The sequence below is a fragment of the Sapajus apella genome, unplaced genomic scaffold, assembly GCF_009761245.1.
Source record: "Sapajus apella isolate SASKATOON/1434 unplaced genomic scaffold, GSC_monkey_1.0 scaffold1, whole genome shotgun sequence".
Classification (NCBI taxonomy): domain Eukaryota; kingdom Metazoa; phylum Chordata; class Mammalia; order Primates; family Cebidae; genus Sapajus; species Sapajus apella.
The window spans coordinates 62,076,002-62,094,804 of NW_022436941.1; the positions used below are offsets into that span (position 1 = coordinate 62,076,002).

General features: G+C 36.3%; 1 protein-coding gene across 5 annotated transcripts in view; it reads left to right on the forward strand.

The window, feature by feature from the left end:
• Window positions 1–18,803, forward strand: part of AP3B1 (adaptor related protein complex 3 subunit beta 1) — a 269,274-nt gene that overhangs the window by 224,601 nt on the left and 25,870 nt on the right. For all 5 annotated transcript variants that reach the window (XR_004268935.1, XM_032277581.1, XM_032277584.1 and 2 more), the window contains exons 23-24: window positions 6,767–6,998; window positions 12,306–12,390. Coding sequence is in view for 4 of the 5 variants with exons in the window: in XM_032277581.1 (XP_032133472.1) it covers window positions 6,767–6,998; window positions 12,306–12,390 (317 nt within the window). In the remaining variant the exon portion in view is untranslated. The remainder of the gene's footprint in view (window positions 1–6,766; window positions 6,999–12,305; window positions 12,391–18,803) is intronic.

Consider the following 18,803-nt stretch of genomic DNA (forward strand, 5'->3'; position numbering starts at 1 on the left):
CAATTAGTGTCCTGAAATCTGACTAATCTCAACAAGTAGTAGTGTGGGGGAGATAGATGATGGAATCCCAGTTTGAACTAGGTTAAGCAGTAAATAAATAGGAAATTACAGCTAGAGTTCAGAGACAACAACTTCAGCAAGAGCGGGAATGTGTCTTGTCCTCAAGAACCATCCAGATCAAAGTTACCAGCTAGTCTCCCTGTCTTTCATCTTTCCTTTTATTGAAATTTGCTTTCTTATTTTTTTTCTCACTGGTTGAGAAAAAGGCTGGCTTAATATGACTTGTTTAAACTTAGGAAACAAGGGTTAAAAAGTAATTAAACATTTTCTTTTTCTTTTTCTTTTGTGTGAGACGGGGCCTCGCCTCATCACCCAGGCTTGAGGAGAGTGGCACAAGCTCGGCTGACTGCAACCTCCGCTTCCTGGACTCAAGCGATCCTCCCACCTCAGCCTCCTGAATATCTGGAATTCCAGGGGCACATCGCTACACCCAGCTAATTTTTGTGTTTTTAGTAGAGTTGGGGTTTCACAATGTTGGCGAGGCTGTTCTCAGACTCCTGATCTTAAGTGATCCACCCATTTGGGCTCCCAAAGTGCTGGGATTACCGGCATGAGCCACCACGCCTGACTACATTTTCATTTAGTACCTTTCTGTAGTTAAACAGGTATCTATTATTACCACAAAGTTTCATTTATGATCCTGTTTATGGTGAAAGAGTGCATAGACCTCTGGGAACTATCATAGATAACCTTTGGAGAGTGTAAGGGAGGACCTTTTTAGTTGGTGAATTCATCAGAGAATGCTTCTTACCTTGAACTTGGTTGAATGTGGAAAGAATGAATGGAGAGAATTACACAGTTTTTCTTCCTTTATTCATCCCTTAACATATTTTTTGACAATTATAATAAAGCTGTAGAATTTTGAGACAAAGCTGAAAACACAAAATAAATGTTTAGACCATGCGTTCCAGGATTAGACTGAGAGAAAGAATCAGTCTGCCAAGGCTTGAGGGCTCTTAAATGACTAAAGGCATGCTTCTAACCACCTTGTATATCTACAGACTAATTCCTGGCTGCTTGTGAACCAGACCTTTGTTTCTGTTCTGCTCTGTTCGCACTCCTCTACCCTGGCCTTTCTCCAACTATCAAATAGTCTTCCCTTTTACATTACAGTTTTGGCTTTCTTTCCTCCATATTATATGTGGGCCAATCTTTTATGAATTTCCATAGAGATAAAGCTGGCTACATCAACATCTATTTAATGGTTTGATGACAAATATGTTTCTGAAAGAATGTAGCAAAAAAGTAAGACCTGGTCACTGTCTCCAATGTGCTTATCATTTAATTAAGGAAATAAACATGTAACCCTGAAAAATATAATTAGCCAGATAAAAGCTTATATTTAAGGTTGATTATCAGAGCCTCAGTAGCATGGGAATTTATGGGGGGAAAAGGAGATTTTCCCTGAGTATAAATCTATGAATATAAAATATGTAGCTTCTGCGTCACCCCAGTACAACCTTGGTGCTGTGTGCATGTCAGACAGTCCCAGCCCACCTGGCTTTCCAGTGCTCGTAGCCTTTTTTTTTTTTTTTTTTTTTTGAAGATAGCTGAGAAAGTGAACATGGAGAGGAGGAGGTGGAAACTTGCCCTTCAGGCAGATATTGCCCAACTCATGTCTCTCATCATCAATACCTTCTATTCTAACAAAGAGATTTTCCTTCAGGAGTTGATTTAATGTTTCTGATGCCTTGGACAAGATTGCTGTAAGAGCCTGACAAACCCTTCCAAGTTGGACAATGGTAAAGAGCTGACAATTGACATTATCCCCCACCCATGGCAATCCCAAATTATGAGATCAGCCTCGGTCATGTCAATGCCTGTGTCTACCAAAATCAGGGTATATTCCCTGGTACTAAAGCATTTATGGAAGCTCTTCAGGCTGGTGCAGACATCACCATGATTGAGCAGTTTGGTGCTGCCTTTTTTTCTGCCTGCCTTGTGGCAAGGAAAGTAGTTGTGATCACAAAGCACAACAATGATGAAGAATATGCCTGGGAGTCTCTGCTGGGGGTTCCTTCACTGTATGTGCTGACCATGGAGAACCCATTGGCAGAGGTACCAGAGTGACCCTCCACCTTGAAGAAAACCAGACAGAGTATTTAAAAAGAGACAGGTCAAAGTAGTGAAGAGCACTTACAGTTCATAGGCTATCCCATTACCCTCTCTTTGGAGAAGGAGAGAGAAAGAAAATCAGTAATGATGGGCAGAGAAAGAGAAAGGTGAGAAAGAAGAGGAAGAAAGGCCAGGCACAATGGCTCACACCTGTAATCCCAGCACTTTGGGAGGCTGAGGTGGGCAGATCACTTGAACTCAGGAGTTTGAGACCAGCCTGGCCAACATGGTAAAACCCTGGCTCTACAAAAAAATATTAAAAAATGAGCGGACGTGGTGGTGTGCACCTTAGGTCCCAGGTACTTGGGGGGTTGAAATGAGAGGATCACTTGAACCCAAGAGGCGGAGGTTGCAGTGCACTGAGATCACACCACTGCCCTCCAGCCTGGGCAACAAGTGTTAACACCATCTCAAAACAAAAAGGAAGATAGTTATGATGAAGAAAAGCCCAATATTGCAGAAGATGTGGGTTCAGATGAAGAAGATGACGATGGTAAGGATAAGAAAAAGAAAACGAAGAAAATCAAGGGTAAATCATTGACTGGGAAGAATTAATCAAGACCCAGAACATTTGAATCAGATACCCTGATGACATTCACCCAGAAGGAGTATGGAAAATTCTGCAAGAACTTCACCAGTGACTTCACCAAGGAAGACTACTTGGAAGTCAAGCCCTTCTCTGTAGAAGGTCGGTTGGAATTCAGGGCATTGCTATTCATCCCTTGTTGGGCTCCCTTTGACTTCTTTAAGAAAGAATGAGAAGAAAAAAGAACAACAAACTCCATGTTCATCATGGACAGCTGTGATGATACCGGAGTATCTCAACTTTTATCCTTGGTGTAGTTGACTCAGGATCTGCCACTGAACATCTCTTGAGAAATGCTCCAACAGAGCAGAATCTTAACAGTGATTCATAGAAACATTGTTAAGAAGTGCCTTGAGCTGTTTTCTTTGCTGGCAGAAGACAAGGAGAATTGTAAGATATTCGACAGGATATTGTCTAAAAATCTAAAGCTTGGGCCAGGTGTGGTGTCTCACCCCTATAATCTCAGCACTTTGGAAGGCCAAGGCAGGAGGATTGCTGGAAGCCAGCAGTTCCATACCAGCCTAGGCTGCAAAGCAAGACACGATCATGACAAAAAATAAAAAAAATTAACCCAGCATGGTGGCATACACCTGTGATTTAGGCTACCTAAAAGGCTGAGGGAAGAGGATCGCTTGAGCCCACGAGTTCCAGGCTGCAGTGAGCTGTGATTGCAATGCCGCACTCCAGCCTTGATGACAGAGTGAAATTCCCCTGTCTATAAAATAATAAATAGATAAATTTAAAAATTTTAAAAATTAAAATCTAAAGCTTGGAGTCCACAAAGACTCCACTAACCAGCGATGCCTGTCCGAGCTGCTGCACTGTCACACTCTCCAGTCTGGAGATGAGATGACATCTCTGTCAAAATATGTCTCCTGCGTGAAGGAGATAGATAAGTCCATCTGTAGCATCGCTGGTGAGAGCAAATAGCAGGTGGCCGGCTCTGTGTTTGTGGAGCAAGTGCAGAAGTGGGGCTCTGAACTAGTATATACAACCAAGCCCACTGATGGGTACTGTGTGTAGCAGCAGTACAAACTCAAGGAGTTTGATGAGAAAAGCCTGGTCTTGGCTGCCTGAGGATAAGGACGAGAAGAAGAAAATAGTGGAAAGCAAAACGAAGTTTGATAACCTCTGCAAGCTTGTGAAAGAAATCTTGGATAAGAAGGTTGAGAACGTATCAGTCTTCAATAGTCTTGTGTCTTCATCGTGCTGCATGGTGAGCAGCAACTACAGCTGGACAGCCGACATGGACCAGATCACGAAAACCAGGCACTTTGGGACAATTCTGTGATGGGCCACATGAGGGCCAAAAAGCACCAGGAGATCAACCTTGACCATCCCACTGTGGAGATCTGCAGCAGAAGGCTGAGGCAAGCAGAAACGACAAGGCTGCCAAGGACCTGCTGGTGCTGCCGTTTCAAACTACGCTGCTGTCTTCTGGCTTCTCCCTTGAGGATCCCTACAGCCATTCCAACCACATCTACCACAGGACCAAACTAGGTTCAGGTATCGATGAAGATGCAGTGACAGCAGAGGAACCCGGTGCTGCTGTTCCTGATGAGATCGCACCAGTCCTAGAGGGCAGTGAGGCTGGGTCTCACAGAGAAGAAGTAGATTAGGAGTTTATAATTGGAAACCTTGTGCCCTTGTATAGTGTCCTCATGTCTCCCAGGGCAGCCTTGAGTGTCCCTGCCCCATTTTGCTGATGCCAGTGTTTTTTCTCTCCTTATGTGTAAGGCAGGAAATAAGGGCCTCAAGCCCCATTCCCTCCCCAGTTTGACTTCAGGATTGGATGTTGCGTGTTGTAGTTTTTTGTTTATTTTGTTTGAAATTCAAGTATGCAAAATAAAGATGCCATTTTATACTATATATATATATATATATATATATATGCATACAGGTGTGTGTGTGTGTGTGTGTGTATATATATATATATATATATATATATTATGTCCCTGCTTGTTTAGATGCTCACAATATCTTTCAGTGAAAGAATGTTCCTGCTGAGGATTGCTGTCTTGGGTTATGCTAATCAACACTGAGAATTCATAATGATGATAGAATTTAGAGCGAGCATTCAAACAGAAGAGTTTTGAAAATAATTTTTATTCAAGGAAGAGAACCTAACCTTAGAAGTGAAAGTACTTTGAAAACTTAAAACACTAGATTGTTATCATCATCAGAAGGCTTAAATAGAACGAATAGGCCAGTAGCCCTATTATTTTATATAACCCAAATTTTAAATTTAGCTAATTGTTAATTATATTTTACAAATAAGCTCTCCCATAAATTTTTATGATTATTTTATTTTTTACTTTTATTTATTTTTATCGATTTTTTTTTTTTTTTTTTTGAGACAGGGTCTTACTCTGTCACCCAGGCTGGAGTATAGTGGCCTAAACATGGCTCACTGCAGCCTCAACTTCCTGAGCTCAGGCAATCCTCCCACCTCAGCCTCCTGACTAGCTGGGACTACAGGCGCATGCCACCTCACCCAGCTAATTTTTTGCATTTTTTGTAGAGACAGGATCTAGCCATGTTGCCCAGGCTCGTTCTTAAACTCTTGGGCTCAAGTGATCATCCTACCTCAACCTCCCAAAGTGCTGGGATTAGAGGTGATGATTATTTTAAATTGCCCACACTTATATGTTGAGCCTTTGGAGAAATAATAATATGTTTTAATGATATTTAGAAGGCATGATGTATCATTTTGTACATGATATTTAACTCTTGGATTTTTGTTGAACTTTAAATCATTACTTTAATAGCTAAGTTTGTAATGTCATCAGGTATGCATGGCATAGTGAAAATGTTTACTAGGTTGATATGTACTCTCAAAATTATAATAGATAATCTATTTGGGAGAGCACACTTGTTAGGAAAAAATCTTGATCAAGTCTGTTTACTTACAAATTGATTTTTTTTTAATGCCTGCCCGTTCGGGTCAAGCCTAATATGCAATACTGACACTTTGAATGGAAAGAAAGCTATCACATGGTTTTAGAATGGACAGTGTTTCATTATTTAATATGCTGCCTGTGATTCCAATCAAAATGACATTGAGGCAAGAATTTAATTAAGAGTCTAATGTTCAATAGACGGGTGAACAGATGATTAGCCAAGAAAATATTGGGAGGGGGAAACAAGGAAAGATTTGTTTTACCAAATAATTATATTGTAGGTCTATAAAAAATAAAACAATGTGGTACTGGTTTAACAGGACAATCAAGGCCCAGAAATGTCTTCTACTGCATAAATAATTAGAATTTTTTGCATTTACAATCATTGAAGAAAGACTATTCATTAGTTCATACAGGGATAATTGGTTCAGTATCTGGAGAAAAATAAATATGGATTCAGTATACCAAAATCAATTCCACATGAATTAAAATTTGAAACCATCAAAGGTCTGGAAGAAAGTATAAGTGAATAGTTAAGTTGATCTCAAAGTAGAGATCTTTTCAGTCATCAAAGCAAAGGACCTGGGGCTCATGGTCTTCAGTTTACAGCAAAGGAAAATAAAAACAAAAAAAACAATTCAAGGAGTCAGGATTGAAATGAAGCGCCAAGATGTTCATTTTGGTAGTTGGCTAAAAACACTCAAGAAAATCAATTGACAAACTGTTAAAACCAGTAAAAATGTTAGCAAGATGGCCAAATATAGAGGATCTAGGGGAAAAACTAAGTTTATAAATCCCCCCCCAAAAAATGAGTATGTTTGTATTACTGAGATTATGCTCTTCTTATTAGGCTTATATTGTTTAAAAAATTTAATATATGCTTGCAGGTTACAGAAAAATTTAATAGAGTTTTGAGAGCATTTACTTCTTTGTATCATTTCTGACTAATATCTATGTATGTGATATCCTACTAATGTTTATTATTGTAGTTCATATAATACTTTAGGGAAACCAAGAATTAAATGTCATAAATGTTTGCGTATTTTCTAAAAGAATTACTATATTCACTAATTCATCTTTTTTTTCTTTTTCCCATGTGTAATAGGTCAGTACGCCTGTATTTGTACCAACGAAAACTCATGTGCTGCTTCATCGAATGAGTGGAAAAGGACTAGCTGCCCATTATTTCTTTCCAAGGCAGCCTTGCATTTTTGGTGATAAGATGGTTTCTATACAAATAACACTGAATAACACTACTGATCGAAAGATAGAAAATATCCACATAGGGGAAAAAAAACTTCCTATAGGCATGAAAATGCATGTTTTTAATCCAATAGGTAAATATTAATTCTCATTTAAAACCTTATTTGATCACTAAATATGTTCATTTTAAAAGTAAAATAGAGTACTTTTTAGTAAACTGGTAAAGTAGAATATTATTGTATTGACAATTAGCATATTCAGTTTTATATTTGGTTTTCCTTTTTAAACTGAATTTGTCATATAAGATAAATACATTTCTTTGCTCTTAGTGAATCAGGTCCCAGTGATGGTAATACCAATGATAATGGAAGGCTACTTCTGCAGACTCAAGATTGCCATCATATTTTACCTACCTGCATCGCCCTCCCCCGTCTCTCCTCCTGGTCAGCTTCATTCCCTGCATAATTTTAAGTGGTTTATTGTGTATTGAAAGCAAGAAAATCTGTCTGCATTTCTGAATACAATACTTCTCATATCTCAGGATCCTTTCCTATTTCCCTTCACGGTCCCATAAATTGAAAAGTGAAGGGAGTGAAGACTGAGAGAATGTTGACCAAGCTTGTCCAACCTGTGGCTCAGGACAGCTTTGAATACAGCCCAACACAAATTCATAAAGTTTCTTAAAACATGATGAGATTTTTTTTGCGATTGTATTTTTCTTTAGCTCATCAGCTATTGTTAAGGTTAGTGTATTTTATGTGTGGCCCAAGACAATTCTTCTTCCAGTGTGGCCCGGGGAAGCCAAAAGATTGGACACTCCAATACAGACTACTCAGCTTATCTTCCTCTGCATATACAGAATAAACAGTAGCCCAGAGGATATCACTGTTATTTATCCACATCCTACTTTTAAATGTTTTCAATCTGTTGCCACCATTTAAAAATCAAGATGCTTTTATATTTTAAAAACTGAGAAATCTCATTTTTCTTGGAGCAGAACATAAGGTATGGTGGTATCGGCCCTTTATCCACATGTAGCAACCAGTGAGCAGGTGCTGAGCAGCGGCTGCGCTCAGCTTTGGCTCACGCTTTCCAGGGTGCCTCTGTGGCCACTGCATCCTGTTGTCTTCCCCCCGAAGTGTCAGTGGCCATTTTTCATTCCTTTTGTGTTTTTTAAGTATTTTGCTAAAAATATACCCTTTAAAAATTAAATATAACAATTGTGTGTCTTACTTTGAATTTGAAATAGTTAATCTTTAAAATGTCTATTCTTTTTCTTTTTTGTAAGTGGAGATAACCCTAAGGTTTAGTTGAGAGAAGCTTTAGGCAGAACCTCAATTAAAAGTAATAAAAGGTTTATGTCAGCATATCCTCCAAATGTTATAACCAGAATGCTCCGGACAGCACCTTTTTATAATACTTAAGATAAACAATGCCTTTTGACCAGGATAAAGCAAAAGTAGGTAATTGTGCCTTCTTTACTCATTGTTTCACATAACTTCCATTTTTCTTCATCTGAGCTTTTTGGCATTGCTGAATTTTCTTCTCTGGTTTTCATGAATCTTTTGATAAAGAAAGCCATTTTTTGTGTGTGTTGTATTTTTACACAAAGGAATAAAACAATTTTTGATAAAGTCTGGTAAAGTTTTATAAGCAACCAAAGTAAAGAAAGTGGAGTTAAAGTAAGCTGATTTCAAAATCCACTTAACTTTTAAAAATATTTTGGTAATTGAGATACTATTTAAAGAATACAAAGTATCCTAAATTTTATTATATAGTGTATGAAGTTAATATATTGCCAAGGAATTGTTGTGTTCTTTTTATTGCTTGTAATTCAACCTTTTTTACCTAGTTAAAAAAAAATTAGAAAGTGTCAAGCAGCTGATATATGATTGTCTGAAGGTTGAAAATGTTGTTCAAAGGTTGAAACAGTAGAACAGGATTAACTTTTCTTTGAGCCGGCATAATGAGTTGGTGAGTTGACCTTTTCTTGGCCTATATAGAATAGAAGAAATAAATATAATAAATTTCATAGTATGATCTTAACACAGAAATAAAATGCGAATGTATACCATTGCCTCAGTACTAGTTGTAGACTTTTCTTTTTCATTCTTAGACAAATTTTTATGACTATATGTTTCATTCATTTTGTTGGCATTTATTGAATGCCTTCAAGATGTAGAGTTCTTTCCTCTGCAGTAGTCACCACCTAGATGATACTATTATCAATAGGTTGTAGGGTTACAGAATATAATATGTCTAAATTAGTCCTTCAAAAATATCTTAAGAATGCAATAGAAAACAAATGCTATATTTTAATGTTTTCATTAAAAAAGGGAGGTAAGATATTTGTTTTATTTATTAAGCATGTATACATATTAAGGAGTCTGCAGTTTTTTTATTTGCCACCAACCTGGTTTTGTCTGTAAAGTGCATTCATTTCTTTTCTGGATTTGACCCTGCATTTGGCATGAAACTGGATTCCTTGCAAGAACATTAAGAATAATATTCCATTTTCTCCAAAGAGACCAAGTATATAAGAGGGTTTTTTTTTAAGGCACACAGAATATCCTTAAGCTCTCTGTACTATATTCAGTGGCTTTATGTTAGTGTTTGACAAATTTGAGTTCAGCTAAGATTTTACCAGTTAGTATGACTGTTAACATCAAAGCAAATGGCATCCTATGTGATTTCATGTGTTGGTATTAACGGTGTGGCCTAACAGACCCAGTGTTTTTCAGCCATTTCTGCATAGCCATCACAAATATATAGGAGCAAATCTAGAAATGGTGTCCAAATATAGACACCTAATTGGGTAAGCTTTCCCAGTTTAGTAGGCTCCAAATATTATAAAAATCCATTATATGAATAATTTTTTTTCTTTTTTTTTAAATCTATTTTATTGCGTTTTAGGTTTTGGGGAACATGTGAAGAACATGAGAATTGTTGCATAGGTACATACATGGCAGTGTGGTTTGCTGCCTTCCTATATGAATAATTTTATGCTGATCATTTTGCTCTTGAAGCATCCATATAATAAAACATGCCGTTGATCATGGACTGTCCCCCAGAATTAGCATGGCACTAAGCTCACAGTTAATTATCTTAAGACCGAAGACAGTATCAAATAGTTTCAAAGAGTGCTATCAACAAGGCTTCTTGAGAGTTGTCACTTTGTCAAATGAAATACAAAGATACATGATGAAGGGAGATCTAAATCATGAATGCCATCATGTTTTGGAGATGACAGAATTTGCTACTAATGCGTTGGTTAAAAACAAGACCAAACCCCAATATAGTTATGGCACAGAAGGCATTAAGAATTCACTAAAGGGCCTGGGCGCGGTGGCTCAAGCCTGTAATCCCAGCACTTTGGGAGGCCGAGGCGGGTGGATCACAAGGTCAAGAGATCGAGACCATCCTGGTCAACATGGTGAAACCCCGTCTCTACTAAAAATACAAAAAATTAGCTGGGCATGGTGGCACGTGCCTGTAATCCCAGCTACTCAGGAGGCTGAGGCAGGAGAATTGCCTGAACCCAGGAGGCGGAGGTTGCGGTGAGCCGAGATCGCGCCATTGCACTCCAGCCTGGGTAACAAGAGCGAAACTCCGTCTCAAAAAAAAAAAAAAAAAAGAATTCACTAAAGAATAGCCTTGAGTAGTGTGTGACCGACGAAGCTCTAAACTGTTGACAGCACATAGCTTTATGAGAAATGAAAAAAATGTATATGTCATTACACTTATTTATCCTACGATAAAGCCTATTTGCTAGAGATTTAGGGAGTAAGTCTTCTGGTATTTGATTGGTATCCTAGTAAATGTTAAGCTTATAAACAAATTCAAACTAGAATCAGCAAACCAACATACATACCACTGAGCAAATTGCATTTTAATTATTACTTTTTTTTCTTTTTAACATACTTCCTTGGCCTATCAAGTAGCATTTTAAAATTAGCATTGAACAAATGCTGTCTTATAATGCCTATTTCTCATTAAGTCTGTGAAATATAAATATAATATTTAATATATGAAGCTTACTGAATTATTATTTTATCCCACCGTACCATCATCTCTGTCAGGGTTAGCATTAAATGGCAAATCATACTTACCCACAAGCCCTAGGATAGTCACAGTCTACTGAATTAGAAGTGTGCTTGCTAAAATATAACTACATCTGATACAATGTATAAAGAATACATAAAGCTAAACATAAAGTGATTCTATGGTATAGCTGCAATTATACAGAATACTTTGAGCCAAGTAGAAATAAAAAAATGGACAGTTTCTATATATGAACAAATATATACATATATATTTAAGATGACCTCAGTTTTTCTAACGTATAGCCAAACTTTCAAATCATAAGCAGAACAAAATTTTGTTCTTGTTTGCCTTAAGTTTTGTCATTGTTAACTGAAAAAAAAAATACTGTATTGTATGTTGGTATAATTATTTCCTATACTTGGTTAGTTGATAGATAAAGCTTCAGAAATTCCAAATTTATAAAATATCATTTTATTTTTTGTTTTATCAAGATAATCTAATCTGCCATTAAATTTTCTTTGAGTGATTATTTAATGCAATTAGACTTACCATTTTGATTTCAATGTGAGATCTCTTAATTTCTGAGTACATCTTAATTTCTTCTTCCCACTTTAATTTACATTTTTAAATTTAGAATTTTTTTTCATTGAAAATTTGGAACATTGTTTAAAATTTGCTTTTTATATCTAGAATAAATATGCCGTTGTTTTAAGTACATAACCTCTTATAAACTCCCAAAGTCCATTATAGGTATGCAAGACAGGAACACATTATTTCCTTCTCATTTTCAGTACCTCTAGAGATAATATTGTAAAACATGAAATTTCTCAGGAAGATATGTATTTCTGAAACAAATGGGTATAATGTGTTCATTGGTATATGTGCAGAATTAAATAAAAGAAAAACTTGAGCCGGGCGCGGTGGCTCAAGCCTGTAATCCCAGCACTTTGGGAGGCCGAGGCGGGTGGATCACGAGGTCAAGAGATCGAGACCATCCTGGTCAACATGGTGAAACCCCGTCTCTACTAAAAATACAAAACATTAGCTGGGCATGGTGGTGCGTGCCTGTAATCCCAGCTACTCAGGAGGCTGAGGCAGGAGAATTGCCTGAACCCAGGAGGCGGAGGTTGCCGTGAGCCGAGATCGCGCCATTGTACTCCAGCCTGGGTAACATGAGTGAAACTCCATCTCAAAAAAAAAAAAAAAAAGAAAAACTTGAAGCAGAATAGTTAGATTACTTTATAATTTGCTTTAATATTCGTAGTTTGAAATTTTTAAGCCATCATTAAATTTCACTGTTTCAGCCAAGCTACAAACATTACCTAAATTTTCGGTGTTTAGTTTGTCTCTTTTTCGCATCCTGTGTGTTTTCATGTCTAAATTATCTTATTTCCTAGACTCTCTTGAGCCTGAGGGATCCATTACAGTTTCAATGGGTATTGACTTTTGTGATTCTACTCAGACTGCCAGTTTCCAGTTGTGGTAAGTTCAATTGTTCTTCTGTTTTTTTATATTACCTGTAAAGGATAGCAGATCAAAAACTAAGCTTTCAACAGCTTGTGTGTGTGTGTGAAAGACAAAACATTTAAACAAGTGTTTTTGCTTTGATAATGTTTAGACTGCCATGAAATAGTTGTACAAATTGTGTGCAATATGTATATTTTTAGTATTCGTTAACACCTAGCCATTACAATCTGCCATATGTGATTGAAATTCATAGTTTGTTCGTTAAAGAAATAAGTAATTTTACTAGTAATTTTTAACTTATCACTCCAGTTTTAGAAAATTTATGAGAAAATTCATGAGGAAAATCCAGGAGAAATTAAAGACATTAATAATATTATTAAATAGCCCAGAGAAGATATCTTTTGAGATATACATATGTGTTATCTTGAGTTTCTTAAGTGGAATATTATTGATTCCATCAATACCTAAAACCCACACTTTTTTTTCTCTTTTTACATCAGTTTACAAACTGCTTTGATAAAAGTCAAAAGAGAACATTTATACAGTTGGCAAAGGTTTCATAGCTGAATGTTATTCAAAAGAGCTTTTCTAAAATTGGATTTTGTTGTTAATGTTTTTCTATAATGCTTTACACATTTCTCATGAAATTCAGAAGCTGTTAGCAAATTAGTACAAAGCTATATTCATGAGTCATTGAGAGTTATCTTTGAACTCTTTTCTTTTTCTGATATAAGGCACAATTGGCTATTTTGAGTTGAAGTTTCTTTGTTTTTATTCTAAAAAGAATTTAGACATTTTATCTACGTTTTAGCCAGCTTATATCAGAGTTTGTTGTAATTTAAAAGTCTTTGAGTTTTAGAAATAGACATTTTAAAATAAATTTATAGATTAAACATAGTGAACTTTCATTTTCATATACCTTTTCAGTTTACCAGTAATTCTGGCCTACTATTATACCTTTTATTGCCGAGAACCTGCAATGATAAATACAAGCAATGTAGCATAACACATTGATTTTATGCAGATCATCACCTTTATGTTTTGGGAGGTCTGCTATATTAGTGATATATAAAAACTGATTACTTTTCCCAACATTGCCTAGTAATTGTTTATTATTTTTCTATTAGACAAACAACACAGATCAATATTACTGAACAACAGGCTATGAGTAACATCACTCTAAATAGATTTGCCTCTAACACCAAGGTATATTTATTTTAATGGTTTGGACAATGTGAACCCAATGACAAAGCTCATGTACCAAGTTAGACCAAAATTAAGAACTAAAAAAGATTCCTTTTTCATATAAATTTATATAAAGAACCTTTTGATTCCTGTGTAATTGTTTTTTTTTTCCAGTTTTTGTTACAAAGACTTCCTTTATAGTCTATTGAACAGGATTTGCATTTTGTCTTTCACAATTAACTAAGTCCCTTTAGGGATGGATATATATACAGGTAGTATTTGATTTTTATCTTTTGCCAAGGTGTGTATGTGAATGATATTTTTCTAAATTTCTTTTAAACTAATATTAGGAAAATAATTCATATGTTTCACATAGAAAATGCCCTTAGCTATTAAAAGCATTCACATTTGTATTTTTTGCTCTTGTAAAGATGTAAGTTATTTATTTTAGAGTTTGTTAAGCACACAGCATGCTAGATCAAAAATTTTGTGTGTGTGTTCCAAAAAGAGCACTTTGTCTTGCATCAAATGTAATTGATCCTGAAGCAGTGTAATCACAATTACTCACTTTCTTAATTGGCCTGCCCAAAATCAGAAAATGGAAACCGATCGACAGTGTTTAAATCAATAGCTTCATAGTAGCGCTTGTGGGGGTAGGGAGATAGTGGTAATGGGTAGATCAATTGGTCTTAGATGCCAATCACTGACTGTGCCTTTTGCATAGTAAACAGCAGTTTTTGCTTAGTGATGTGCTATATTAGTCTTGGTAGTTCAATAAAAAGAAAAAAAGAAACAAGAATGGCTGATATTGAATTTTTTCCTTGAAATGCATTATACAAATCGATACATAAAATTATGGGTAATAACAGCATATTTGATAAGAAGCCTTCAGAAATGCTGAGAACATGGACCCAAAGCCTGACAGGTACTCTTTTATTTGTTAGAATAAAAAGAATTAGAGTAAAATGATCCTGCTTTAGCCTCTGGATTAATTCTGTATCATTGTAATTGTACCTATGGATAAACAGATACAGACAGAACTATTATATTAAGCTATGTAGTTATATGCATATTTGATAAGCATTTGTGCCTCTTTTTTTGCTTTGAATTTTAAATGGTCATCAAATTAAGTTCTTGATTAAATTTATTGAGATTGAATATGTGTGCAATATACGTAAATATATTCTACCTAAAAGTTAGTGCAGTGCATAAACAGATCCTCATCCTTGTAATCAGCAGGTATGCATGTATTAAGCAGTATGGGAAGTCACACAACTTACTGCTAGTTAGAGGACTGAGCACATGTTTTTGTCCAAAGATCTGTTATACATTCTTTAGTAATTAATGAGCACTAAAAATATAAGAAAGAATGCCATTAGTTGACCAGAAATTGTGAGGCATTATTGACAGAAAGCAAACAGGAGCAGATAAACAATAACAGAGAAAATGAAAATCACAGGGTAAAACACTCATGGGAGAAAATACCGTGATGGTAAGAACCAATCTGGCAGAAAATCAAGCACAAAGTAAGAGAAAAGTTAGGGGTCTTAAGACAGTTAGGGAATTAACTCCTTCCAACCCCCCAGTTCCCCAATGTTACCCCTGACAACAGGCAACATACACATTTAATTTGAGACTTAATAATAAAACTGCAAAGAAAATGAGCCGCTTGCCTGGGAAAGATGTTTTGGTGTGGATGTGGGTACCTACAAGAGCAGAGCAGGGTTTGAGTTTGTGTGAAGGAAGCAAGGATGGTCAGAGATGAGATGAAATACAGTTTTATCCGAGAGAATATCTATCCAAAATATTCTCAGATCCTTCCTGCTAGGGTAAAGCCAATGTTACATTTGTTGGTGGGGAGGAAAGGCCATTTCTTGCCTGCCTGCCTGCCTCCAACTTCATGTCCACATAACCAGTCAGTATCTTGTCCACTTACAAAAAATAAAACTTCAGTCAGCCCACGCAGGGGAGAGGAGGTCCATAGTAATGATAGTTGCTAATTCAGCAGATGAATAATGGAATGGACACAGCTGAATACTGATTTAGCATTCTGGAAGAAAGAAAGGGTCAAGAAAATCAACTGGAATACAAAGCAAAAAGGCAAGATGGAAAATAGGGAAGGTTAAAAGGATCAGTTCATCTCAAGGAGCTTTGGCAGGAAAGAAAAGACAATGAAGGGAAGAAATAATTTAGAAAATAATTATGGAGAACATTTTCCTGCTGGACATGGCGGCTTACATCTATAATCCTAGCACGTTGGGAGGCCAAAGCAGGATAATTGTTTGAGCCCAGGAGTTCAAGACCAGCCTGGGTAACAGAGCAAGACCTCATCTCTACCAGAAATCAAAAAGGATTAGCCAGGTCTGGTGGCACACACCTGTCATCCTAGCCACTTGGAAGACTGAAGTGGGAGGATCCCTTGAGCCCAGGAGTTCAAGGCTCCAGTGAGCTATGATCACACCACTACACTCCAGCCTAGGTGACAGAGTGAGACCCTGCCCCCAGTGAATGAATGAATGAACATGTGGCCAGACAAAAGAAACACACAAGCCTTCAGATTAAGAGGGCCAGACAGGCTGAATGTGAAAAAGTATCAAAAGGACCACGTCCTGTTGAAATTTTTGATCAGAAGAATACTCTATTATCTTCCAAAGCGGAGGGAAAAAAGCAGCTTACCTAAAAAAGGACAATAATGAGAATGGAATCAAATTTCTCATCAGTACTCTTACCAGTTCTGGAAGTCAGGAGGTAAAGGAAATTACCTTTAAAATTTTGAGGACACCAAATAGTCATTTTTCAGTGAAGGAAAGATTCTGTCAATCACTTTACCACCTACACATCCTTGCTGAAATGATTACTCAAAGATATACTATAGTAGAATATTTTCTTAAAGCTGAGGCAGAACCAGGCATGGTGAGGCATTCCTGTAGCCCCAGCTACTCAGGAGGCTGAGGCAGGAGGTTAGCTTGAGCCCAGGAATTAGAGACTACAGTGCACCATGATTACACCTGTGAATAACCACTGCTTTCCAGCCTGGGTAACACAGTGAGACCTTGTCTCACCAAAAAAAAAAAAAAAAAAAAAAAAACCTGAGACAGAGAAAAACATAAAATTTTTTAAAACATACTGAGCAAAGAATTCTACCCATTAAATGTATCAATGTATAAAAATAATTGTTGACATAATGTGAAAAATAAATATAGACAAGTGGAAGGAGGAGTGATGGTATACTAGGGTTCTTGTTATGTTTGACAAGATAATTGACTGATGGCAAAAATAAGTTTAAATATCATTTAAAATATTAAAGATAACTACTAAAATAATAGAAATGGGATGTATTATAACTTCTAAACAGCTAAAGGTAGGAAAAAAGGGAGTAATTAAAACCTGACCAGGGCTGCCTGTGGTGGCTTACACCTGTCACCCCAGCTCTTTGGAAAGCCAAGATGGGAGGATCCCTTGAGGCCAGGAGTTCAAGACCAGCCTGGTCAGCATAGTGAGACCTTGTGTCCTACTAAAAAAAAAAAAATTAATAAATTTTTAAAACTTGATCAGTTTAACCAAGAGGAAGAGGAAAAAGTACAGCAAACAGAAAACAAAACAAGATGGCTGGCATGGCCAGGCACATCACCCACACTAGTTTTGACAATTCATGTCAGAGAATTAATCCTACTTTTACTAAGCAGGTAAAAACCAAAATTTAACCTATGCTATTTATGAGAACTCCACCTAAGAGAGAATGGCACAGAAAAGTTGAGAATAGAAAGATGAAATGTGTGTGTGTGTGTGTGTGTGTGTGTATGCATTTATCAGATAGATGTGCTAAAACTAGAAAAATTAAGCGTTTTAGGTAAAAAGTAATAAAATATTTTGTGTTCATTGTAATCCTTCAAGAAACTATAATTGTTACAACCTTTAAACTCTAGTTTTGTCATTTATAAAGCAGAAACTAGTACAAATACTGGGAGAAATTGTCAAAGCCATTATCACGGTATATTTTAACATGCACATTCAAAATTGACAAATCAGAGAGTAAGGATAAATAGATATAATTACATACAGGTTTAATGATTTAATTACCAAGTTTGATCTAAGGTATATATGTTTACAAAGAATTCCTTATTTCCTGTGTACAGAAAATAGTCACATTTAAAAGCACATATAGGATGTACAAAAAAAAAATAGGAAAACTATGGGCTAATATGATTATAGGAAGAAGACACCTAAGAAAGATTCGAGACAAGAAAGATGGTAAAACACAGAGATCTTTTAAGTTATAAAATAATACTGTACGCTTCTACACCAATAAATTGGAATCTTTAGATGAAATTAATGGTTTCCTAGAAAAATATAAATTAGGAATAAAAGCAATTAAGTTGTTTCAGAACCGTGAAAGAGAGAATTTTTCTAGAACAAAAGAAAAGGAAATCATCTCACATCATTCTGGAAGTCTAGCATCACCCCGATTTTAAAGCCCAAAAGGGTAACACATGAACATGGAGCTCAGTTACGGTTATAAATTCAAATGACTTCTGGGCCATACAAGTTACCCATAGCCATGAAACCTCAGAAACAATCTCTTTTAAGTCAGAAAAGCAAAACAAGGATATCTGCTTTCTACACTATATTACACATTATAATGGAAGTTCTAGCCAATACAGAAAGGCACATAAACGCCACTTGCAGTATAAATCCTGGAAAAGAAGATAAAAAAATTATATATATATATATATATATATATATATTTTTTTTTTGAGATGGAATCTGGCTTTGTCACCCAGGCTGTAGTGCAGTGGTGCAGCCTCGGCTCACTGCAACCTCCACCTCCTGGTTCAAGCAATTCTCCTGCCTCAGCCTCCTGAGTAGCTGGGGCTACAGGCACTCACCACCACACCGGGCTAATTTTTTTATTTTTAGTAGAGATACGGTTTCACCATATTGGGCAGGCTGGTCTCAAACTCCTGACCTTATGATCCACCTGCCTCAGCCTCCCAAAGTGCTGGGATTACAGGCATGAGCCACCACGCCCAGACAAAATTATAATTTTTATTCAATGTAATTATCAATCCAGAAAGTTGGAATCAACAGAAAATATATTATTTAATGAATTTAGAAAGGTGGTACAAATACTTATGTAGGAAGAAAACAACCTGAAACTTTCCTAAAGGGCATAAATGAAAATATAATCAAATATAAAGAAATATAAACAAAACAATAAAAATAGTAAATATATCCTGTGTTTT